Source organism: Taeniopygia guttata, chromosome 6, assembly GCF_048771995.1.
Source record: "Taeniopygia guttata chromosome 6, bTaeGut7.mat, whole genome shotgun sequence".
In the NCBI taxonomy this organism is placed as follows: domain Eukaryota; kingdom Metazoa; phylum Chordata; class Aves; order Passeriformes; family Estrildidae; genus Taeniopygia; species Taeniopygia guttata.
This window is the reverse complement of record NC_133031.1, coordinates 32,065,272-32,087,674: the sequence shown is the minus strand read 5'-3', so window position 1 is coordinate 32,087,674 and position 22,403 is coordinate 32,065,272. Positions and strand designations below refer to the sequence as shown.

Sequence of the window (22,403 nt, the reverse complement as noted above, 5' to 3'; positions counted from 1 at the left end):
CTCCCTTCTTGTCTCACTCAACACCCTCCAGCCTCTTCATCTAAGCCCACGGCTGTTCTTAATTTTTAATGCATTATTAAGAACATTATACGGTTGAACTCTTCCAGATTCTCTGGAGTTTCTACCTAGAAAAATACTCTTGTGCAAGCTAGAGACATTTTTTTCCTCCACTGTAAAGAAAAAACTTTTGAGATTTAGAGACAATGCCCTATTAAAATCAATGCTGCTTTAATTTCATTTATACAAGAAAGTGAAGTAATTTTAAAGAGTACTACAATTATTATTTTTGATACAATGAAAATCAGAGCCTCCTGTCAGAGACCTGAACTCAAAATAATGACGACTTCAAAGGAAACAATTTGGTCATTTATCAGCTGACTTTTCAAACAACTGTATCTCACGTCTGGTTTTCTAGCAGACAGTTATTACAAAGGTGTGAAATACTTACAAAAGCTAAATAAATATGAATAATCATCCAATCTTTAATGGCAAACTTCCTAGTTCTAAGTAAGGCTTAAGTTATAGAAAAGAGAATTAATTCATAACAGAATCGAAGTTGAAAAAAAACAGTTCAGCACTTTTATTCTTCTCAACTTTATCAAAAAGCCTATTCAGTAAACACAATCCCTGTAAGAAATAAAATATTAATTACTGATTTTGCAATGTGATTGTATCCTGAAGTGACAAAGTCAACCACGGAAACATTCACAGCTTTTTCACTTGGAATTAATATTCTGAAGCATTTTCCTCTTGATGTTGAATATTTTCCTATACACTCTGAAGCGCTTTTTGTCTTGGCATGTCTATGATGTTCTGAGGATTTTCATGCAGTGCAGTGAAATTTATAAACTTCCCAAGGATGATGCACTTACTTCAAATGAGACACCTTTATCATTTCGATGGCTGGCTCGTCGTTGCCTCGCTCCCCACGGAATGCAACACTCCTGCCTGGAGCACAGAACGGGGGGAGAACAGCAACAGTCAATAAACTGCACAGAAAGAGAGAAATTTAAATAGAAACCGCTCTGTTTGTGAACAGAAGCAGTTTACTAAGCAAACCAGAACATCTCCAAATCACCTGTCATCTCTAACGTTGTCATTGTCAAAGTTTTACAGTGTTTCACTTTACTGCATTTCAGAGTTCATCACTAAAATCTCAAAGTTTACATTAAATATATTGTAAACTCCACTGTCAAATACTGTCCTGAGTCACTTCCAGAGCACAGCAACTCAAATGGATGCATCAGGATTACATAAATATAGAGAGTTCAAAGAGTTATTATTTTCCACTCAAAGAGAGATTCTCTCCATTCCCCAAGGAGGAAATTCATTATAGATTTGAAGTTTGATAAGAGAAATTAACTCTGCCATGAACTGTGATAGTATTTAATGGTCAGCTACATTCTACATTTACCAAAACCATTCTCTTTTCCTTTCCAGCTAAAGAAGTAAATCTTAAAGAGTTTATAATCTCATTCCCAAGAAAATTTTCATCCACTTGTAGGAATTATTGCAGAATTATAGGTGTTAGAGATACCATTAAAATAAATAAATGACCTACAAACAGCATCTTCTATGCAAGTTTCATTGTCCTTAGCTTTCAAAGAAAATCCAAGTGATAAACTTTAGCTCCTCTTGTAGCTCACAGCAAAATTACTGAAGCAGATACATGAATAAATCTAGTTATCAAGAACATGAGTCAGAGCTCTCCTGTCAGAGGCTACTGGAATTCTGTCTCCTCTATTTTCAACATCTTAGCAATTTTCTTTCATATTTTTGTTCAGAAACATACATGTGAATTTCATCAAAGCAAATCTGATAAGCAGAGTTTTCCTAGGCCTAAAACAGAAAGTTGGGCTCCTAAGTGAGGGAAGAAGCAAAAATCAAACAGTTAAATTGCTGTGCCTTTCTTGAAAGCTTTAAAAGAGGAAATGTACTATTTTTAAGCAAACCAAATGCTAAGGTCTCATGTATTCACATTTATTCAAAACGTGGTTGCCTGCAGAAATTCTGAACCTTTGATGACTTCTGCCTGTAAATGTTCTATACTGATTCACAAGGTGAATGAAAAATCAGATTCCCATTTTACATGAGATTAATTTCCCAGTGCAAGTATCTTTCCTGTTTTGATTTTAAACAGATGAACAAAAGACATTATATGAAAAAACTTTACAATAATATTATGCTACAAGAATAAGCTCTCTGTGCTGCACCCTGGAAATACAACAACTGAGGTCTTTCCATAAGCTTAAAAATACCAATTAAAAAGTCACTTTGCATAAAGCAATTCAGAATTAGCCATGTGCTACAAGATTCAGGCTCTTCAATTAGAACTTAAGTGGCTCCAGCTTTTCACATTCAAAAAGAATGTAAAATTATTGAAGTGCTTCCTGTTCTGGGCTGTCTAATCTCCCCAGTTATAGCTCTTCTTGTGCAAATATTGAGTTCATTACAAATGTATTTATCACCCACTATGAGGGCAAAATCGTTGTAACCTGTTAATTTTGCTATCACCAGTATCTTTTAACTGTTATTTACTTTTTAACCTTTCCAATTCTTTATAAAAGTACCAGTTTTTATTGCTTTAAATTCCTTTTACACTCATTCACAATCAAATCCTGACCATGTGCAACACAACAAATGGTTCAACACTATTTCAGGTGCACATGAAACAGTGGGTGCAGATTATGACAAAACACATTTGGAAATATGGAAATATGTGCAGTTTGTGAACAGAATCCACCACTAATACCCCATGTGGCTCCTTCTAAACCCCCTGCTGACACTTATTCTTTTAATTAGTCCAAGATGTTTTTGCAAAGGTGCTGGTTCAAGTCTGTCTGCAGAGCACCAGACAAAACACATCTTGTGGCTTCACAAAGAAGAGCAGGAACAGTTAAAGCTCATTTATTATTTTATTTTGTCATGACAACAGAAAGAATTAAAAAAAAATAATGGTCAGAACTTGTCACTCCCCAGCAAATCTGTCAGCTCCTGGAGCAGATTTCTCAGGAAACACAAACCTGTGGGAAGGTCCACCAGCTGCAGCTCATTCCTGACCAGCCCCAGATTGTTGGGTGTTGATGTGGCAAAGGAAATGAAGCCAGTCAAGCTGATCCACTCAATTCCCCTGTGATCAAAAGGAAATACATGGAGTATATCAGCCAAAAGATTTGAACTGCTACAAGTCTGAACTGAAGTATTTTTTTCACAAATATTCTTAAAAACGCAGCACAGATGTAATTTTCTACACTTTCTGGAAACATCATATTTAAGCATAAAAAGAAGCTACACATTAACAACTATGGTGTGAATATAAAGTTACTGAATTAAATTTTAGAGCAGCTTTCTTTTCAGACTGCATTATCTCTACTTTGGTTAAATAAAAATTCAGGTTAACTTCTGCAAAAAGCCCTCACAGATACTCAGCACTAGAGTGGATTAAAAGCCCTGCTCTGATCAAATCAGTGGTTACTATCAAATAACTCCAAATTCCCAGCACACAGGAAAATATTCATGTGGGTGGCAGTGTGGGTTGCCTTATTTCTTTCAGTCCAGAGAGAGGAGAAATAAAGATGATATAAAAAGAGAGGCCCTGAAGAGATTTTACAAAAGAACCATAAATCTGGCCTTTTTTGTTGTTGTTGTTCTTTTAGATCACACCAAAGCAGCTCCCAAACAAATCATGTTGCAAGTGCTGCAAGGATATGAAGTTCTAGTGCTTTAATAAACAAGTAAATAAAATTGAACTCGACATATTGGCAGCACAGATGGCCTTTTAGCCAATTCCTGAAATACATTGCAGGCAAAAGGGACAGAAAGTGGCACTGGGTGGGACTGTCCCTAAACAAGACCCTTCTCCAGCGCCATTTCCCACACACACTTGGTGCCTGCAAAATTTGCTTTATCTGTGAAATAACTGAAGGAGCTCTTCCAAAGAAAATTGAGCTCTAATGCACACATGTGCTCAACTTCATTTTAACACAGATTAAAGGATTTAAGGTTTCCTAAAAGCCTTCAAACACAGATTACTTAAGAACTATTCCCAGGACAAGTATTCTGGCTCATCAACTGCCTGCTTTGGAAGAATATATGTGCAGAATAAGACAAATAACAGTATTTATGATTTACTGTCAGTAATCCAACTCACACTGCATTAAGTAGAAGTTTCCTAAATACAATGTACATGGGTGAAATCAAAAAGCACTCCCATAATACTTTGCACATAATTTACAGCCACATTTATTATTTTAGTTGATGCTTTAAAAACATGGGAAGTTTTATTCCTAATTCCTCAAAAAAAGTTAAAAATTTAGGGCCCAGTTTTTTTCCCAGCAGGACCTATGGAAACTCAACCATTAATTTCAATCAAAATGAGAAGTATTCAATTATTAATTGAAACATTTCAGGCATGATTGAATAGAAATCTACAAGTGCAGTAATGGGTGACATTGCAAGTCTCCAAAGAGTCATAAATCCAGGGAGCTTTCTGAAATGGAAGAAATGTGAATTCTGACACCTTTCCATTTATCTCAGCTATGTTTTTTGGAAAAAGCCCACTCCTAATGCATTGTTATTGCTGGTAGTTATTCACCATACTCCTGCAAAGATCTGAAGCATTTTTACACTTCTTTCATCAGCTCAGATTTAACAGGGCAAGTCCTTTTTCTCTGCTGCTGCCTGGCCATCTGTCAATACCAATAAAAATCTACAGAAACCCAAGACACTCAAAATCATAAGGAAACCTTAGCTCAGCTAACTGCTTGCACCTGAAACAACATATATTTTGTCACTGTCATACACAGAAATTGAGACTCTGAAGACAGTGGTTCCAATTTTAATGATGGAAACAAGAAATGCTTTCTCTATTGAAATAGCAAACATTTCCTCCTAAAAATCATCTTTGCCTACCAGAATTAAGGGTTATATTCAGCTGCTAACCACTTTTTAGACTGAATCCACTCTTTAAATGTAACATTTAGAGATTCTATATATTCAACTTGTCTCAGTTACTTCAGGAGTGAGACTCAGTTGTTTTGATTAATGTTTCCAATGCAAACAAATCACAAAGTGCACTGAAGCGGATAAAAACACAAATTACATTTCTAGTTGGGAATAGATTGTTGTGACTTTATGACATGGCAGCTGCTACTTAAATTTAAGGATTGTAAGAAAAAAAGAAAGGAAAAATGGGAAATTAAACCATATGTGCTCCCAAAGTGTAGTAGATACTTTTCATTCTAATTTCTCTATTCAAGGAAAGTTTTTTTGAAGAGGTGATGAATGTTTGCAAAGCAGTTTCCCAAAGAGCAGTCAGCTGAAATTCAAATGCTAAAACAGCTTCAATTCAACCACTAAAATTTGGATGTAATGTAGTAATTTTCAAGTTGTGCCTGCAGGCTATAGACATTCTTGTTTTAGTCAGTGAGATTTTAATTTTAAAAATAAAAGCTGTTGCAGCCTTGAACTTGCCGAGCTTCAGTGAAAAAGAATGAGCAGCACTGCTCCAGTCTCAGCTATTTCACTACCAGAATAAGCCAAAGCAGCACTGAGAGCTGCAAATGTGCCACTGAACTGAAAACTGCACTGCAGGCACTTTGTTTGCATGTCTCAAATATATTCTTCTCTGCTCTGAAGGTGTTTTATTATCTCCAGAATTGCCTACTGTCCACAGGTATCAGACTTGGTTATTTCATGGTTCTTCCAGTTCCTCTTAGTGATGAGAATGATTTGTATTTCTCTGTGTCCTGAAGGAATCCTGACCTTCTGCTCCCAGTTCCTGCCAGGCCAAAATCCCCTTCTTGATTTTCTCTCTCACTTACACTCCTGGCAGTGGCCTGATTGATTTTCCCTCTTTGTGTGCTTTAAGCATTTCTGCTGCTTCTTACCTCCATCTCCTTATAAAATTAAAATTAAACTCAACAGAAAAGTGCTCTAAACATATAGTGAAAGCTAAGTAATAATAATAAAATTAATATTCAAGGTTATCCACAAGTACATATTATCTTAAAAGGAAAGACAGAAAGGCAATTCTTCCCCCTTCTAGTCTCAACACAAATTCGAAGTTTAAAAAATAAAAAACCAACCAAACAAGAAAACAGCATGTGACTACATATGTAGAACACTTTAATCTAAAAAAAAAAAAAAAAAAAAAAAATCATAATTGCTAACACCCAAACAACTGAGTGGCCATTAATTTAGAACACTTGATTTGTAAAGGAAAATTGCCTTATTTTTATTACATTCTCTTCCTAAATAAAGAGCACTGTGAACTCTGCTGGCCTGGAGTTACAATTTCAGAGTATTCTCAATTACATACTAAAATAATGATGGTCCCTGAAGGTGTTCTTTCAGATAAAATGGAAACAGAGGCAAAATAACAATTCCCAGTAAAAGAAGAACTTTTGCACTCCATGAAGATTAATTAAAAAAAAGAAAAGAATCTCCAAGCCTTAATCTAAATTCCTTGAAGCATTCCCTTGAACTTGCAAAAATTATGTAGAAACTCATTCAGACAATTGAAGAAGCTGTAACAAATATTTAAAAGATGTACCCTGACAACAGCTTAAGGCTAAATAGGATTCACAAACCTTTTATATTAATTCTAAAAAGATTTGTCGAGGGCATTTGCTAGAAAGGCAATATATTCTTAAAAGTTTCTCAAAAGCTGCAAACCCTTTACAAAATTGAAAAAACCAAACTAACAATACTTCTAGTAATGCACAAAGCTTTTTTATCAAAATTGTGTTTATTTTCTCCTCCCTCTCCATCTTCCTTTTTATTTTTTTGAGATATGAAATGTGATTAGGGGTTTTCATTTCAAGTTTTATAATCACTGTAATAAAAAAGGACTCTCCTCTTGTGCTGCATAACAGAAAGTAAAATTAAAATAATTTCATGTGTAGTTAATGGTATGAAACCAAGAGATTTAAATGGTTTAGAAGAGAAAGGGGAATTCTATTCTTACAGAGCTAAGTAATTACACCACAAACATAAAGGAAGTTACTTTTTTGGTGTTAGATTCCAAGCAGGTTTCCCCAAAGAACTCTCAGAGCTGCCTAATCTCAGTAATCTGTACTTAACTTTTTGCAGAATGTACAGTAAAATGCAAATCTTAACTAGATAAAGGCTTCAAAACACAATTCTGATACAATTTTTTATCAATATTTGTACTAGAAATAAGTATTTTATTTTCATGCTTAAATCTGCCTGGAAATATATATCCAGCAAGCACCACCTTGAATATCTGTGCTATCAGTTATCCAAAAAGTTCTGCCATGTGTGCACACAAACATGCAGCAGAAAGAGCAGAGTAAATTTTAAAGCCTTTCTTAGGGCGGATAAATACTGATTCCTATATTCAATCTTTAAAAAATTATCTTTACTTCCCTTAGGACTAGAACTGTCTCAACAGCAATTTCAGCCCCAAGGGGATAAAGCAAATAAAGCTTGACATAGCAACCAGCATTATTTCAATCCCAATAGTTATGGAATAAATAAAGTTTCTTGTCCTAAAAAGAATTCTTTGTCCTGCAGTGCATTGAATAAACTGGAAGTAGCTGATACACATCCCAGATCAGCAGGCACAGATGCAATTCCAGTATTTCTTTCAGTGTAAATTTCATTACAGTTTTGTCAGGGTGTTGCAGCTCTCACACAGCAAAGGCAGGGTAGAGCACTCTACCCTGATTTCATTAACAATTTTCCTGACGTCATTAACAGCAAGGCAAGACACCCAGATTGCTGGGTAACACACAGGTATTTCAGCATTTGTTTCCTAGGAGGATTATAGAAGAAATTAAATTAAAATCTTACTTGACTTCACAGGAATGGATGCTTAACTCTTTGTGGAGGAGTCCACTTGTGAGGTGAAACACCAGGACAGAGCCATTGCTTGTACCTAGAAAAATTTATTTTAAAAATATAGGCACATACATTATTCTTTTCTTCCATGCTTTAGTGAAAATGCAAGATTTACAGCTATTTCTCTCTCTCATTTTTAGATACCTGTAATTATTATATTTTACAATTTTATAAAAACGATGTGAATTTCTAGCACTTAAATCACAAATATTAAACCCTCTGCAGCCACTGATATCCACTTGGATCAAGATATTTTCCCAAACCTTTTTGCAGAGCCTGTAGAAAATCTGATTATTCTCCTTGCATTTCCACAGCACACCCACCCAGCTGAAGAAGACAGGAATGTTTCTTTTTGCTTTGATTACTGGAGATGAGTAAATGACTCAAGGAAATCTTTTAATTGTTATCCCCCAATAATGCCAGGGGAGAATCCTGGGTAATTTTATGGAATCATTAAAGCAATTTTGCTTTCTCATCCTGAAATAATGACATTTTTTCAAATTAGAAATCAGTAACCTAGTAGCTTTGAGCTTCAATTACATCAAAAACCTTCTTAAATACTGAAACTTAAAATTTTCCATTAGACAATTCATTATATTCATATCAACTCTATGAATTACAGCAATGGATACCTAAAGAGCCATCCAGGTATGTTAAGTCTAAAAAGACCTTGCTGTAAATGCACTTTACACCTTTTTGTTTTCTAATCTTTATATTCACCTTTTTTAACAGTTGCAGATCATGGGAAACGACAAGTTACATTTTAGCAGCATCACATCATGTCGTGATGGACTGCCTATGGTTTAGAGCACAATCCTGAAAGAGCATGCCAGAAAAATCAGCTTTAAATAGGGAAAATTCCAAGTTAATACATCAGGCGCTCACTGGCAACTCTTCTAATAGCTAGATGAGTTTAACCACATTTGTGATAAGACAGAATAGATTCATCTAGAAAAAAATGATGTGCTTTAAGTGTAATTTTAGAAATTAGTATCAGAGTAAAAATAAAGTCTCTGTGAAGTTCATTAGCTTGTTCTAGGAATGCAGGGCTGCAGAAGTCCCCATTTCCTGACATTCAGAATGAAGTGAGAGCAACACATAAAATGCTGACTGTATCAGCAGAGCAATATCACAGTAAAGAACAGGATAAATAAAAACTTGCTACTATATTGCATTTTTCAGGTAGCATTGCCTAAACCCAAGGCAAGAAAGAAGAACCCAAGGACTCAGAACCAAACCAATACACAGGTCATTATCTGCAATAAATTACACAGCATCAACAGACAGATTTTTTTTTTTTTTCTGTATCAACAACTATATTTGAGCTTAACACAGAATCTATTCTTTTCAGAGCAATGAATAACCTGCTCAAGGTACTCACCAACAGCAAGGATGGGCTCATACTGTTTGATGTTTTTGGTTGTGAGGGGCGGGCACATGCGGATGGCGAAGGGAGGCAGAGGCAGCCCTGACAGAAGTCCTGTCAGCAGGAATTTCAGGTGCACTTCCTGCAGAAATGAATTCCTTAACTCTTCTCCAGTGCTTGCACCCTGCCCTGCTTAAAAGTGAAAGCTCTTGGTAGCATAAAATTTGAATTGGAGATGTTACAAAAAGTTTTCAGACAGAAATTTATATAATAAAAATTTACAAACAATGTATAAGACACATTTCTTCCTCCTGAGCTTTGCATGATGAAAATTTTCTGAAGACTGGTTGCTGTTTAGAGTTCACAAAGAGGGGATCTGTTAGATAAATAGACTTCTAAGATTTGTAACAAAAAAAATCAAAGTGTTTTGTCCAAATTTCATTTTAAAATATTTTCTATCCCCAAAGAAAATGAAATTGGAACATTGGCCCTCAACATAAAATCCTCAAGAGGACTAATTTGATAATTTGTTTAGCAAACAGGAATTCCTCTATTTTGGAGTTACTGTTAGAAAATAAAATTCTTACCAATCATGTTGTCTAATGAGAGGTCTGGAAGTTTATTTTGCAATGCTCCTACAGGGATTCCACAGAAGGAGACTGGAGAATACAGAGGTGAAGCACTGGAACTGCTGCAAAAGAAATGGGAACAAGTTCCTCATGCAGGCACCACCTCCATCCCCAGGGGACTCAAACTGCCCCTGCAGCCTTGTCCTGCTGGGCTGGGGCAGCTCTGTGCCATCAGCAAAGAGCACACCTGCCTCTTGTAATATTACATTTTTCCTGACAAACCTGGTAATACTGACATTTAAAAGAATTCCATTTTTTCATGGCAGAAGTTATTTATTTTATTCCATAGTACTTTGAAGGGTTATTGCAGCAGAACAACCTTAATACATTGACTGTTCCAAGCACTGTATCACTTCACACAGTATTTTGAGAGACTGCCCCAAATCTAAAATTCTAAAGGCTCTGTGTATAAATCATTTTTTATACCACCATGTTCCAGTTACCTTCTATGCAGCTTCATATTGCCCAGTGTCAAATTCACACAAATCCAGTAGAAAGCTATTCCTCTACTAAAAGTTCTTTACAGACATTTTAGTCTTTACATGTGACTGAAAGTGAGGGATTCATTCCTAAGGGAAATTATATGGTCAGAAGAAAGCCAAATGATAAGAAAATGCTCCTCCAAAATAAAACAAATAGTCATTCTATCTTTTGTTTTCTCAGTCCAGACACTCAGGGTGGAACTGCCTTTAAAAAAAAATTAAATACAGTTCCTGCACTTCCTCAAAGAAAGGGAACTGATCTATCTGGATGACATAATTTGTTCCTCTTTCTTCACTCACACACATGTAGAGTACACGAAACACTTCCATGCACAGAAGGATCACTGCTGCCTTTAAAATCCAATGAAATCCTGAACATCACTTGGGAAAAAAAAAAGAAACTTTGGTAAGAAAAGTAAGTGGCATTACCTGTTGCGCACATTTCTGCCAGAAATGCTGGATTTTAATTCCCAGATCATCACCCTGCCATCACTGACTATGAGAGCTGCAGCATTCTCATTCACTGGGCAGCACACCATGCTGAAGGGTCGAACTGTTTTGGTCACCCTGATGGCATCACACTGACTTCTTAAATCATAAACCAGCTCCTGAGCTGGCTCTGGATCTGCAACACCCACAACCCACAGAGAACAGCGTGAAAAACATGGGATGGGAGCAATCAACACAGGGAACTGTGAAGCATGACTGAGCACTCTGATTGAAATCCATGTGCTTCCCGTGCAACAATCAGGAAAAGCAACCAAAAACACACCCTTGATCTTGCTGTACACAACAAAGCTCTGGGAAGTTCTCTAAAATGTAACTTTGTAATGTATTATTCCATATGAATCTTGAAAAACCTAAAACAATAACTGTTTCATAGCTGGGCAGAACCTGCTCTCCACAATCCAAAACTCCAGGTTTATTGGTGAAGTTGGAAGCCAGTAAAGTGACTCATTAGAAATTAGCAAACTGGCCAAACCAAAATGAACAAACAGAACTCACTATGTTTTCCCTTTTTTCCAGTCTCTGCCATTAAATTTAAAAGACCATTCTCAGTAACATTTCATGAGACAAAAGTTTAATAATTCAGATTTTAATATAAATTTAAGCCCATATCTTAGGTCTAAAATCAATCTTTCCAATTAACCAATTACTTTCAAAATCTTCTGTTTGCCTAAAAACCATTTTTTTCTTACAGATAAAAAGAACACATCAATATTTTATTTAAAACACTATTGTATATGTGGCTGTTAAGTCACCTACTAATTTAAGTATTATTCAGCAATAAAAGGATAGTCAGGATAGTAACAGAATAATTATATTAATTAATTAGTATAAATAATATAATTAATGTAATCTAGCTCACACCTAATATCAGGGAATTCAAAAACTTTTTGAATTTGTTTTGGGGATTTGTTTTGGGAAAACACAGCATAAATTTAAATTTAAATTCAATATATAAAAGACAAAACACTAGAAGGGCACTAGATTCACCATCTTGTATGAGGCATGTTGGTCATTATTGATGTTAAATTATTAATTAAAATGCATCCAAGTTCATTTCTGGACATTTTTGACATAAAACTCACCTGGCTCCTCATTTGGAGTTGCAGTGATGCTACAGTTGGATCTGCGAACCCTTAAGGTGATACAACCATTTTCATGCAGGCAAAATAACCCATCCCTCTGAAAACAAGGGATTACCTGGGCAAAGAGATGGCTGTTAGATTGCATCTTCAAAATCTCACCCTTTGCAAAGGACACTTGCAATAGAGCCCACAATTCCTGATGTTTGAGCAAATCATTAAAAGTGTCACCATTAAGAAAATACTTCCATGAATTTCTTCAGCTACAGGATTTGTGACTAAGGAGGTCAATTAATTTGAAAAAATAATTGGAAAAATGGAAATCTACCTCACCTGTATGAAAGGCACCCCTGTCCTTTCAATGGCAATCACACCCACTGTCTGATTCACTTCCAGGTCAAGAATCAGAATTTCCCTGGGATACAGTAAGAGCATGTAGTTTCTTTTGGAAGGCAAATATGACAACTGAAGACAGTCGTTGAGTGTTACAGATTCAGCACTGTAAAATCAGACATGACCTTTTATCAGGTTGTGTAATGAACAGATCAGATTCAAAACAGAATTAAAAGTTTCATTTTTCCTCCAACTACATTTTTTCAAGTAACCTCTATTTTGAGCACAAGTGAACTGCAGATTTTCATTTCTGTCAGAGCAGTGCAAAGCACCACTGACTTCCAGAAACACATCCTGTTGACTTTTGTCTAAATAAGATTACAGAGTAATTTTAACAATTGCACTTCATTCAAATGGAACAAGTGTAATTCCTGTACATCTCAAATCCAAAGCAATTCACTTAGGAACAGCACTGGCTGCCCTGACAGTCACTGGAATTAATGGGAAATTATCCTTATACACTGCTCATTTCAATTTTATACTGTTGTGTGTATTACCTTACAGCCTTTAACCTCAGTACATTGACAAAATCAAGTACACAAAGTATTATTTGAGAAGAAATATTTGCAGCCTACCTTGGTTTTTCATTACTGATTAGGATTTTTACTTTATCAAGGGCCTTTTTGGCCCCTGTAGCAGCAGCCAGCTTGTTGTGAGAAGGACTGGAATGAGGACTGGAGATGTAAACTTTCTTCCCTGAGCTGGCAGGAGCTTTGGAAGGAGAGAAGTCAGAGATGAACACTATTCCTTCACTGGTGAGCACTGGACCAAGAAAGAAAAATAGCACAATTCAGCCTGCAATTTGATTGTGGAGTTCCATTTCAATGACATTTTGGTGAGGAGAAATGCTAATAACTTTGGTAGTACTGGATCAGAGAGAAAACTCATGATTCTAGACAACCAGCAGTTTCTAACTGAAAGAGCAGCAGATACTCCATTAAAATCAATTAATATTCAAAAAACTCAATTTTTATATTAAAAACTACTGTATTCCTGGCAGAAGCTCAGTTATTCTCTCTCACCAACTGTTTTTCTTTAAGATTCGCAAAGCAAATAGAAGACAAAATACACACTGACTGACCATGTCTTTGTTCTCATGAAGAGCATTGCTCAAATAATCATTAATTCACATTACATATGTTGCAGCACAAAGCTCAGCTGTACAGCTTAAGAAGTGTTCATAGAAGATTGAATAATATGGCAGATAAAAAAAAAATCCTCCAAACTACAAAGGCTGAAAACTGCACTGTCTCATTACAAGTCAGGAGTGCTGAAGCTAAATTCAAGAATAAAATGGTGACTCTCCTATTTCTCTCAGTTTCTTCCTGCTAAAATTAATAAATCTGCACTATATCCCCCTTGACATCTGAATCACTTCTGGTACTGATCTTACACTGAGTCCTGTAAAATCCTTTCTGTTGAAAACAACATTTATTCTTGGTCTACTTGTCTCACTGGCTTCTCCCTCAGCACCCATCCCTTTTTAGCCTTTTACACTTCACAGAGCTCTCTATCCTTGGCTTTCTCCAGCTCCCTCTATACACTTCACACTTCCTTTTGTAAAGTCTCAAACTTTTCAGATCTCAAACTTCTCATGCCTGCTTTCCCCCTTCCCACACAGCAGCACCTTCTGAACTAAGATTCCACACTGGCCAAAGGCTCCCTGTCTTTTCTTTCTGACTTCTTTTTGGCATTTCTGACATTATTCTTTCCAATCTATTACTTTTAATTTCAACATTTACATCTCAGTTTAACAATTTTCCTGCTCACACATATCCAGGCCCCACTGTTTTATATATATAAACTTACAAGCTAAATGTGAGGGATCAAAGGGATCAAATGAAAAAGACAGGATATTTTCAGCATAACTTTTCTTCCAAAGTTTGGTGCCTGTGTCTGCATTCCACAATACAATATAATTTGGTGGGTGAACTGCAAGAAGCAAATCTCTGGAAGCATCTTGATTCCACAGCCACTGCATGTCTGTCAAAAGAAATAGGAAACAAAATTAATATTTGGGATGGTATCAGCTTGGACCTGGACACAAATATCTTCTTTACTCTAAAAACCTCTTAATCAGTCTTAAGCTCAGGAGTAAAATGAAGCTGAGTGTAACACTCAGCCCTTTCAGAGGTGGTAAGAGCTTTCCTTGGTTTCACAGAAAATAAAAGGCTTCATTTGGTCTAAAAAAATGGCATGGTCAGGACTTCTTTAAACCTTCAGTGAATCGGTGTAAGGAGTAAATAAAACCCAATTTATAATGCACACACAAACAAAAAGTGATGAAACAAAAAAATGAACTGCAGTCAACAAACAAATTTTCAGTGGCTCATGATCAGATTTTAAATGTTGCATATTCTTTCACAAGATTTATAAAACAGAATAGTAACAAAGAATAATAACAAAAACCAAACAACCTAATTCCATAAGAAGACTTTTATATAACAGATTTTAAAAGCCCACCAGGTATAACATAAGCATCATCACAAATTTTTTAAACAGCTAAAATGCCCCAAAAAACTCCAACTCCTGAAGAGCAGGAAGATGTACTTGACAATCAATACTGTACATAAAAATAGATTCTACCTTTTTTCCACAAGATCTTGGAAAACATCACCATAATGAATTAAATCTCACAGCACTCCTCTGGGAGACAGTAAATCTTACATTTACTCATAAAATGAACAAGCAAACATACAGAGGGCTAGTAATCCCAAGAGGAAAATTCCCTGTCAGAACTGAGCACAGTTTATAAAAGGCAGGTGATGGATTTGTACACAATGCTCCATAAAACAACTCCCATATAAACATCAGGCACTATCATTACCTTGGATGGGCTTTGAATGCTCCTGTATTTCACAGCGAGCTGCTCCTGTTGCCACATCCCACACGATGATTTTCCCTGTGGCATCAGCAGAAGCCAAACGTAAGGAATATGGAGAGCCAATATTGTGGTGGTAATTTTCCTTAGCCCATTTAACCTGAAAATGCAGATGGGAATTGGTTAAAGGAGACAAATGTAAGGCACAGACACCACAGTTCACATTTTTCAGATAATGAACTCAATAAAAAAGCACAGTAATAGCTAATGCCAACAGCACCTCTAACATACCTTTAAACCACCATCACTTGAGTAAATTTAAGGTAGGTCAGCACTGTGCTGCATGGCTGATGTTCATAAATTACATAAATCAACAATACTTGTTCCTGAAGGTAAATACAACAATCCAAACATATACACCATGCATATAGAGAATTTACTCAAATATTTAGGGGAAACCAAATGGCAATGTTTAAGGTTCTGTGGGCACCCACAAACCTAAACCCACTGACTTCCAATCAAATGAAAGATGAAAAATTATCATTCCATTCTTATACACATCCTAAACCATGCGATTTTCCTAATCTGACAAATATATTGTGGTATTGGTGAGGAAGGAAGGTTAGTCTTTAATTTATGTGTTATCTGATAAGAAAACAAAACAAGTTACTGCTGACATTTGTTATCTTCCTGGTTCTTTTCAGCACATTGCCACCACTGATTTCCAGGTAACATTTTCCAATTTGGGATTTCAAGCTGTACAGGACTGTAAATTGGCAATATTTATGAGAAATCTGTGTCTTGAAATCTGAAACACTCTGTTTACAACTCCTCTCAGATTACAAGGGGAGGGATAACACTGATTTCTTCCTTATCTATCCCACGTGTCTTTTGCTATCTGCTTTTAAGGTGAACTTCTGCCCCAGGAGAGACTGCAGACACTGGCAGAATAAAGAAACATTATTGCTAAGCTAATCGGAATTCACCTGCTACAAAAATTCCACCCTCTGTGCTGTCACTGCCTGCCACAGAAAGGGTGAGGCAAACACAGGATTTTCTGCACATCCTGAAAATGTGACATTTAAAACAGGACTGGCAGCACTACCTTTGCACCATGAACCAGATTTACAGCAGCATTCAGAGCCCTGCTGCACCTTTGTGCTGCCCCTCTCAGAGGTGTGAGAAGCATCTGTCTCACAAACCAGCTGAATAAATTAAACAAATGTGACACAAGCACAGCACACAATCTCTAACTTTATAAACTCAAAGCATGTTTCTACCAGAATCACAAAGAATTCCTGAGAGACTCTCCTCTACCTACAATTTTCATTTTTGCAATTCCTGCTTCCCTGCTGTTCAAGAAAGAACTACCCCTGAGGATATCTGCAGGTGGCTGTGTAACTGTAACTGTAAAAACCTAAAAAGCTATTTATTTCTCAGTTAAATGCACCTTACTTCAAAGCAAATTTCAAGTCTGGAAAACCTCCTTTCTCAAGGGAGGAGCTGTCACCAAGCTCAAAACAACAACAACAAAAAAAGGAGATCTTTATATGACCAGCACTAAGCAGAGCCCATGTGGTGCTCCCACACCATGAACCTCTTTCCTCTCTGCAGTCACACTGATCCAACAAGTCCCCACACAGGATCTGACCACCTGCTAAAAGAAATTTATTTTCTAACAGTATTAGTCACTGTCTACTTGACTTCAAAATACACCAGCATCAGTCAGAAACAGGAACCAGAGGTGACTTTTTAAAATTTTCACCATTCATACCACCTCATTTATAAAGCTTTACTATCACTGTTGATTAGTGCATCAAAAAGGACACAAACATCATTTCAATCCTCTCATTCTCGTGATGGATCAAAAAACTTCTCTTATAATTAGATTTTCTTCCATAAAAGCATGCTTTCAATACTCTTTGTAAAGGTCAAATCAGATATAATCCACTCCATACAAAGTCTTCAGTCCCATACAAACAGCACTTGGACAGATGGACAACCAACATGGATCCGTTTTTAGGGAAGCTTTTACCTAATCCAGACAAAGTAACAACAGCCAAAGGAGAGGATGAATGTAAAGTAAAATAGCAAAATGGACTGCAAAAGAACTATGAAACAACTGTGCTTTTTTCTTTGTTTTCTTCATAACAAATGTGGTGTGTTTTGGAATTTTTTAGAACTGAGGCACAGGTTTTTGGGGAGAAGATCCCTGGACTGAGGTTGCTGATGTGAACCTCTACTCCAAGGGGTTTAAGCCAGACTTACACAGCAGATTTCTTACAGATCCACTCCAGCTCTTAGCATTTACAAACTCTTAAAAAAAAAATAGGAATTGAAGAAAATTTCTCAGCAATGTAAAGGTATTAACAATGATCATGGCCTCATAAGTATTTCTTATATTATGCCTATTGCTTCACATAGATGGGAATTTTTTTTTTTTATTCCACCTCATAAATTAGCCATTTTCTTACATTTCTGTTCATAAAGCTTCAGGTAGTGGCTTTTTAAAATTATCTTATAAATTATTGGACTTCAGCACTTCTGTTCCTGATGAAATAATATAACTTCTCAAAGCTAGTGAATGTAACCAAAACTCATTAAAATGCTATCACTGCATAGATCAAAAACTAATTTTGCTACAATTTGTTACCTAAGATTAGTAAAAATGGTAAAGCAGAAGATCCCACTAACCCCCCCCCCCCCCCCACCTAAGACCCTATTATTCTTCATAAATTATTGACAGCCTTCTAATAAATACAGCACTTTTGCCAAGGACCATCAAACACATCTGCCAGCCAAACAATCCTCTAAATCCTACGTGAAATCTGTCATTGTCCACAATCAAAGAAAAGATGAATCAAAGAAATATTACCTGTTCCACACTCACCCAATGTCAAACCCTGCAATTTCAAGATAAGGACATTTAAAGGGACGTACAGGTACCCTGCACTTAAACAAAAATTTTAGCCATTTTATATCCCTAAGATAAATGTTCAGTTTTGCCTGCTATTGTTCCTTTCCTTTAAGAAAAGAAGGAAAAGCTTGAAAGTAACTTCCTAGACAAATGGTGCACTTCTCCAACAGGGAGGCTCAGAAAGGGCAGCAGCAAAGAGCTTCATTTACTATTTTGTAATGTTCATTTGAAATCTCTTAAGTTAACAGCTTTCTTAGAAACATATCTATGTTCTGTAACACTAACAAGCACTTCCAGATATTCTTTTTGTTCTATATTTTCTAGGAAGATATACCATCAACCTCAACTCAAATTTCAGCATGCATGATGTGACTTAGCTGCAAGAGATCACATAAAAAAACATGTATTTCACATCAGATCTCATGTCAAAATCACGCAGAACATCAAGTCAAGTATTTACAGTAATATAGCATAAACCAGGAACATCTCACCTTGACAACACTGGCTTTGTGTCTTTCCAAAACCTGCAAGGTCTGAGCAGAGTTGGCATCCACCACGAGCACGAGGGAATGGCATCCATATGCAATCAAACCTTGCCAGCCCCTGGGAGAGCACAGAGCATCATCAACAAGGAAAACAGAACAACAGCTCTTCACATCAGGAATGAGGGGCTTTTTTGGTAAGTTGAATGCAGGCTACTAGACACCTTATTTGATATTTATCAGAAGGTAAATACTATTTAGTGAAATAAAAGCTTTATAAAATAATATTGCACTGTATGCTGGAGCCCTAAGCCACCACAAAGCATCTCTTTGTGTCCATCTCAGAATCTTCTTCTGTAAGTTTAAAACATCACATCGGAATTCGTGAAGAGCGCTCCCAAATTTTAGATGTAAGAACGCAGGCAAGAAATATATTTGCAATGATATAATTAATTGCATATATTTTTTGATTTATTACTTATTTATAGACCAAAAAAAGGAGCATGTCAACAATTATAACAGGAAGAGTGAAGATCTGCTGAGGCTTGACTTTAGAAATTAAACACAGAATCATAGAATGGTTTGGGTTGGAAAGACCTAAAAGCCCATGAGTGCCATCCCTGACATGGCAGGGACACCTTCCACTGTGCCAGGCTGCTCCAAGCGCTGTCCAACCTGGCCCGGGACACTTCCAGGGATGCGCGGGCACCCACACAGGAACAATTCCTTCCTGGCATCTAATCCCACCCTGCTGTGCTTCCATGGGCACCCGTGCGGGGCCGGGCCAGGCTGGTTTGCGAGCACGGCTCTGTCGGACAGCAGCACCCGCGGCACCCATCGCTACCCCTGCCGGGCACCGGCTCTGCGGACAGCCCGCCGGGGCAGAGCCGAGCCCGGCCCGAGGCCCCGCGGCCCGGCCCTCACCAGTCCGCCGCGCCGCGGTTGGGCGCGCTCAGGGCGCCCGTCAGGGTCCGCGCCGGCAGCTTGATGTTGACGGTGAAGCGCTGCATGGCGAGCCCGGCGGGGAGCGGAGCCCGGCGGGGAGCGGAGCCCGGCGGGGAGCGGAGCCCGGCGGGGAGCGGAGCCCGGCGGGGCCGCCCCAGCCGCGGCCGCCGCTGCCGAGCCCGCGGCCCTGCCGGCACCGCCCCGCAGGAAGCGCCGCCTCGGCGCCGCCGCCGCTGCCCGCTCCGCCGGGGCGCCGCGGCCCGGGAACGGCAGTTCCGCAGCCGTGCCGGGCCGTGCCAGGCCCTCCCTGCCCTGCCGTGCCCTGCCCTGCCGTGTCCTGCCCTCCCTGCCCGGCCGTGCCCTGCCCTGCCGTGTCCTGCCCTCCCTGCCCTGCCGTGTCCTGTCCTGCCCTCCCTGCCCTGCCGTGCCCTGTCCTGCCCTCCCTGCCCCGGATCTCAGCCGTGGCAGCTGGGTTTGGAATGTCTCCACAGCTGTCCCACCCCGGCTCTGCCGCCTTCAATGTGGAGAATTCTTCCTCATGCTGAGGTGGAACTTCTTGCGGTTTAGTTTGTGGCCGTTGCTCCTCATCCTGTGGCGACCGCTGAAGGGTCTGGCACCATCCTCTGGTACCATCCTCTGGCACAATCCTCTGGCACAATCCCCTGGCACAATCCTCTGGCACCATCCTCTGACACCCCTTAGAGATACTGAAATGCATTGCTGAGATCCACTCTCAACACTCCCTCAGTCTGTCCTCATCAGAGAGATGCTCCAGACAGCTCGTCATCTTTGTGACCGTCTCAACAGCTTCGTGCTTGCACTGAGGAGGGCAGGAGCTGGCACAGATGTTCCCCAGATGTGCCGGGCACGGTGCTGCTGTCTCGGTTGTCCATCCATGGCTGGGAGGGAGAAGGAGCGGTGGGATGCCAGACTCCGGCTCCAGGGATGCTTGTGCTCCTGCTCAGGACCTCTTTGGTACCCTCGGGAGCAGCAGCAAGGCACCAACCCATCCTCCAGCTGTCCCCAAGGTGTCACTCAGGCCAGGCAAAGCCACCTGGGATGACACGTCCCTGTGCAGGAGCACTGGACATTTGCCCTGGAGCACACCAGGCTGCAGAGCATTGAGGCTGGAGTCAGTAATCCCTTTTCCAACCTGATGGTGTTGATTCTGTGAAGCTTCTAAACCAATTTCCTGTGCCACAGCATTAATAAAATAGTAAGAATTACATACTTGCAAGCTCTTTATTTAACATACATGGGCTATTGGGGTGTTTGTTTCTCTTTAGAATAATAATTGTAATTGTTTATTTGTTATATTTTGTGGAGAAAAAGATGCCACTAGATGGCCAGAGATGGCAAGAACGTAATGCCAGCTACTCGCTCTTACATTGCTGCAGTGTCACAGAAGATGCAATAATGCTGATCCTCCTTTTCTTTCTTTTCATTCTAATCACAATTGAGTTTGTGCAAGTGGGAACTCGAGAAACAACCTGCAGCTGATGCCTTTTCCAACTGTCTTCTGAAGGATTCTGCTCTTGAAGCACAGAACACCACTCACTGCCACTTCCAGGTCACCATGCCATTGGAACTTTTTTTCTTGGAACTGTCTCATCCCAAAAGATCTCTCTCTACTCTTAAAACTGAAAAATACCTTTCTGGAGAAGTAAAGAGCTTTTTTGTTCCTTTTTCTTTGTCATTATTTGAGGACTACGTGATCTGCACCTCTGGAGATCAATTTTGTAAGAGCCTGAGCAGCTACTAGCTTCATTAATTTTAGTTATTTTTGCTAATGGTGTGTTTTTACTCTGTGTCCTTGGGCAACGTTCTTCTACTCATGTTTTTAGTTATTTTCTTGCTTTGTTGGATTTGTGAGAATGGTCTTTTGCAACTTTTATTGCACAATAGAAACAGAAGCTCTTCTTGACAGTTTTCCATCAATTTTCTTGACATCAGAAAACCAAGCAATGAGTGAAATGCCTAAAGGAAATTGATACTTCAAGGTGATAGAAGATAAGAACAGATATCAGAAAAAGGGAAGCAAAGAGGAAATGAGGACTGTGTCACCGATTGGTTGGAAAAAAAAAAAAATCTGAGTGGTTTTCAGGGTCAGATAGGGTGAAAATCAGGGTGCATGAGCCAGGTGAATAGATACATTCATCAGAGGGATAGGGAGGAGATGAGGAAGAGGTTTGTGAACAATGATAAGGATCATTGGAAGAGCTGAAAGGAATAGAAATGTGAACTGGATGAACTGATTCCACTTCTGATTCGCAGCTACTCACCAACACTGAGTACTCAAACTGATGCACAGCAAATGGATGTGAAGTAAAGATGTTCAGAGATGTTAACTTCTTTTTTTGGGGTGGTTAACTGGACGTCCTCTTTCACATCTTATTGTTAATTGAAACCACTGCCAAGCAAGAACACAAAATGCATCAAGGCACTTTGTTCTCTCACTTTTCTGTAAATATAATGATACACTTTTGGCTGCTCTAGGAAAAGCAAATACCAAGCTTTCAGCTGTTTAACTGCATAGTTTAATAAACCCACTAAAACCTCTCAGCTATGATACCCAGTGGGAGAGACTTCATTCCAGACAGCTCCAATAGTCCTCACTAAGGACATATGGAGAATAAAGTTTTGGGTGGTTATAAAAACCATTTTAATAAGTTAATGATTAAATAAATAATGAGAAGTATGACTCTACATAGCTTTTGCCTCATGGCTGTAAATGATTTTTCTGTGAGTTTGAACAAGAGAAAATGGGATTGAAGTAGAGACGTGTGCAGTCTCCCTTTTAGGCTTCTCCTTTACATAGTAATTATAGCAGGAATATTCCTGTGAAAGCTTCTGGGACCTCTTTGATTTCCATGGCCTTAAGTTAGAGCTGCAGGAGTTCCTGGGATCCTCTGGTGA

General features: G+C 38.5%; 1 protein-coding gene across 4 annotated transcripts in view; it reads right to left on the bottom strand.

Annotated features, from left to right (window-relative positions):
- WDR11 (WD repeat domain 11) overlaps window positions 1-19,697 on the bottom strand; it is a 34,905-nt gene extending 15,208 nt beyond the window's left edge. Inside the window, exons 1-13 of one of the 4 annotated variants that reach the window (XM_030276547.4) lie at window positions 19,467-19,697; window positions 18,552-18,663; window positions 15,150-15,303; window positions 14,132-14,305; window positions 12,898-13,084; window positions 12,263-12,428; window positions 11,933-12,047; window positions 10,770-10,965; window positions 9,817-9,920; window positions 9,245-9,421; window positions 7,816-7,900; window positions 3,024-3,130; window positions 873-948 (exon numbers count right to left, since the gene is read on the bottom strand). In XM_030276547.4, the coding sequence (XP_030132407.2) occupies window positions 873-948; window positions 3,024-3,130; window positions 7,816-7,900; window positions 9,245-9,421; window positions 9,817-9,920; window positions 10,770-10,965; window positions 11,933-12,047; window positions 12,263-12,428; window positions 12,898-13,084; window positions 14,132-14,305; window positions 15,150-15,303; window positions 18,552-18,663; window positions 19,467-19,552 (1,739 nt within the window). In that variant the 5' untranslated portion in view covers window positions 19,553-19,697. The remainder of the gene's footprint in view (window positions 1-872; window positions 949-3,023; window positions 3,131-7,815; window positions 7,901-9,244; window positions 9,422-9,816; window positions 9,921-10,769; window positions 10,966-11,932; window positions 12,048-12,262; window positions 12,429-12,897; window positions 13,085-14,131; window positions 14,306-15,149; window positions 15,304-18,551; window positions 18,664-19,466) is intronic. The other 3 variants (XM_030276548.4, XM_030276549.4, XM_030276550.4) reach the window with 3 other exon arrangements.
- Window positions 19,698-22,403: the final 2,706 nt, after the last annotated feature.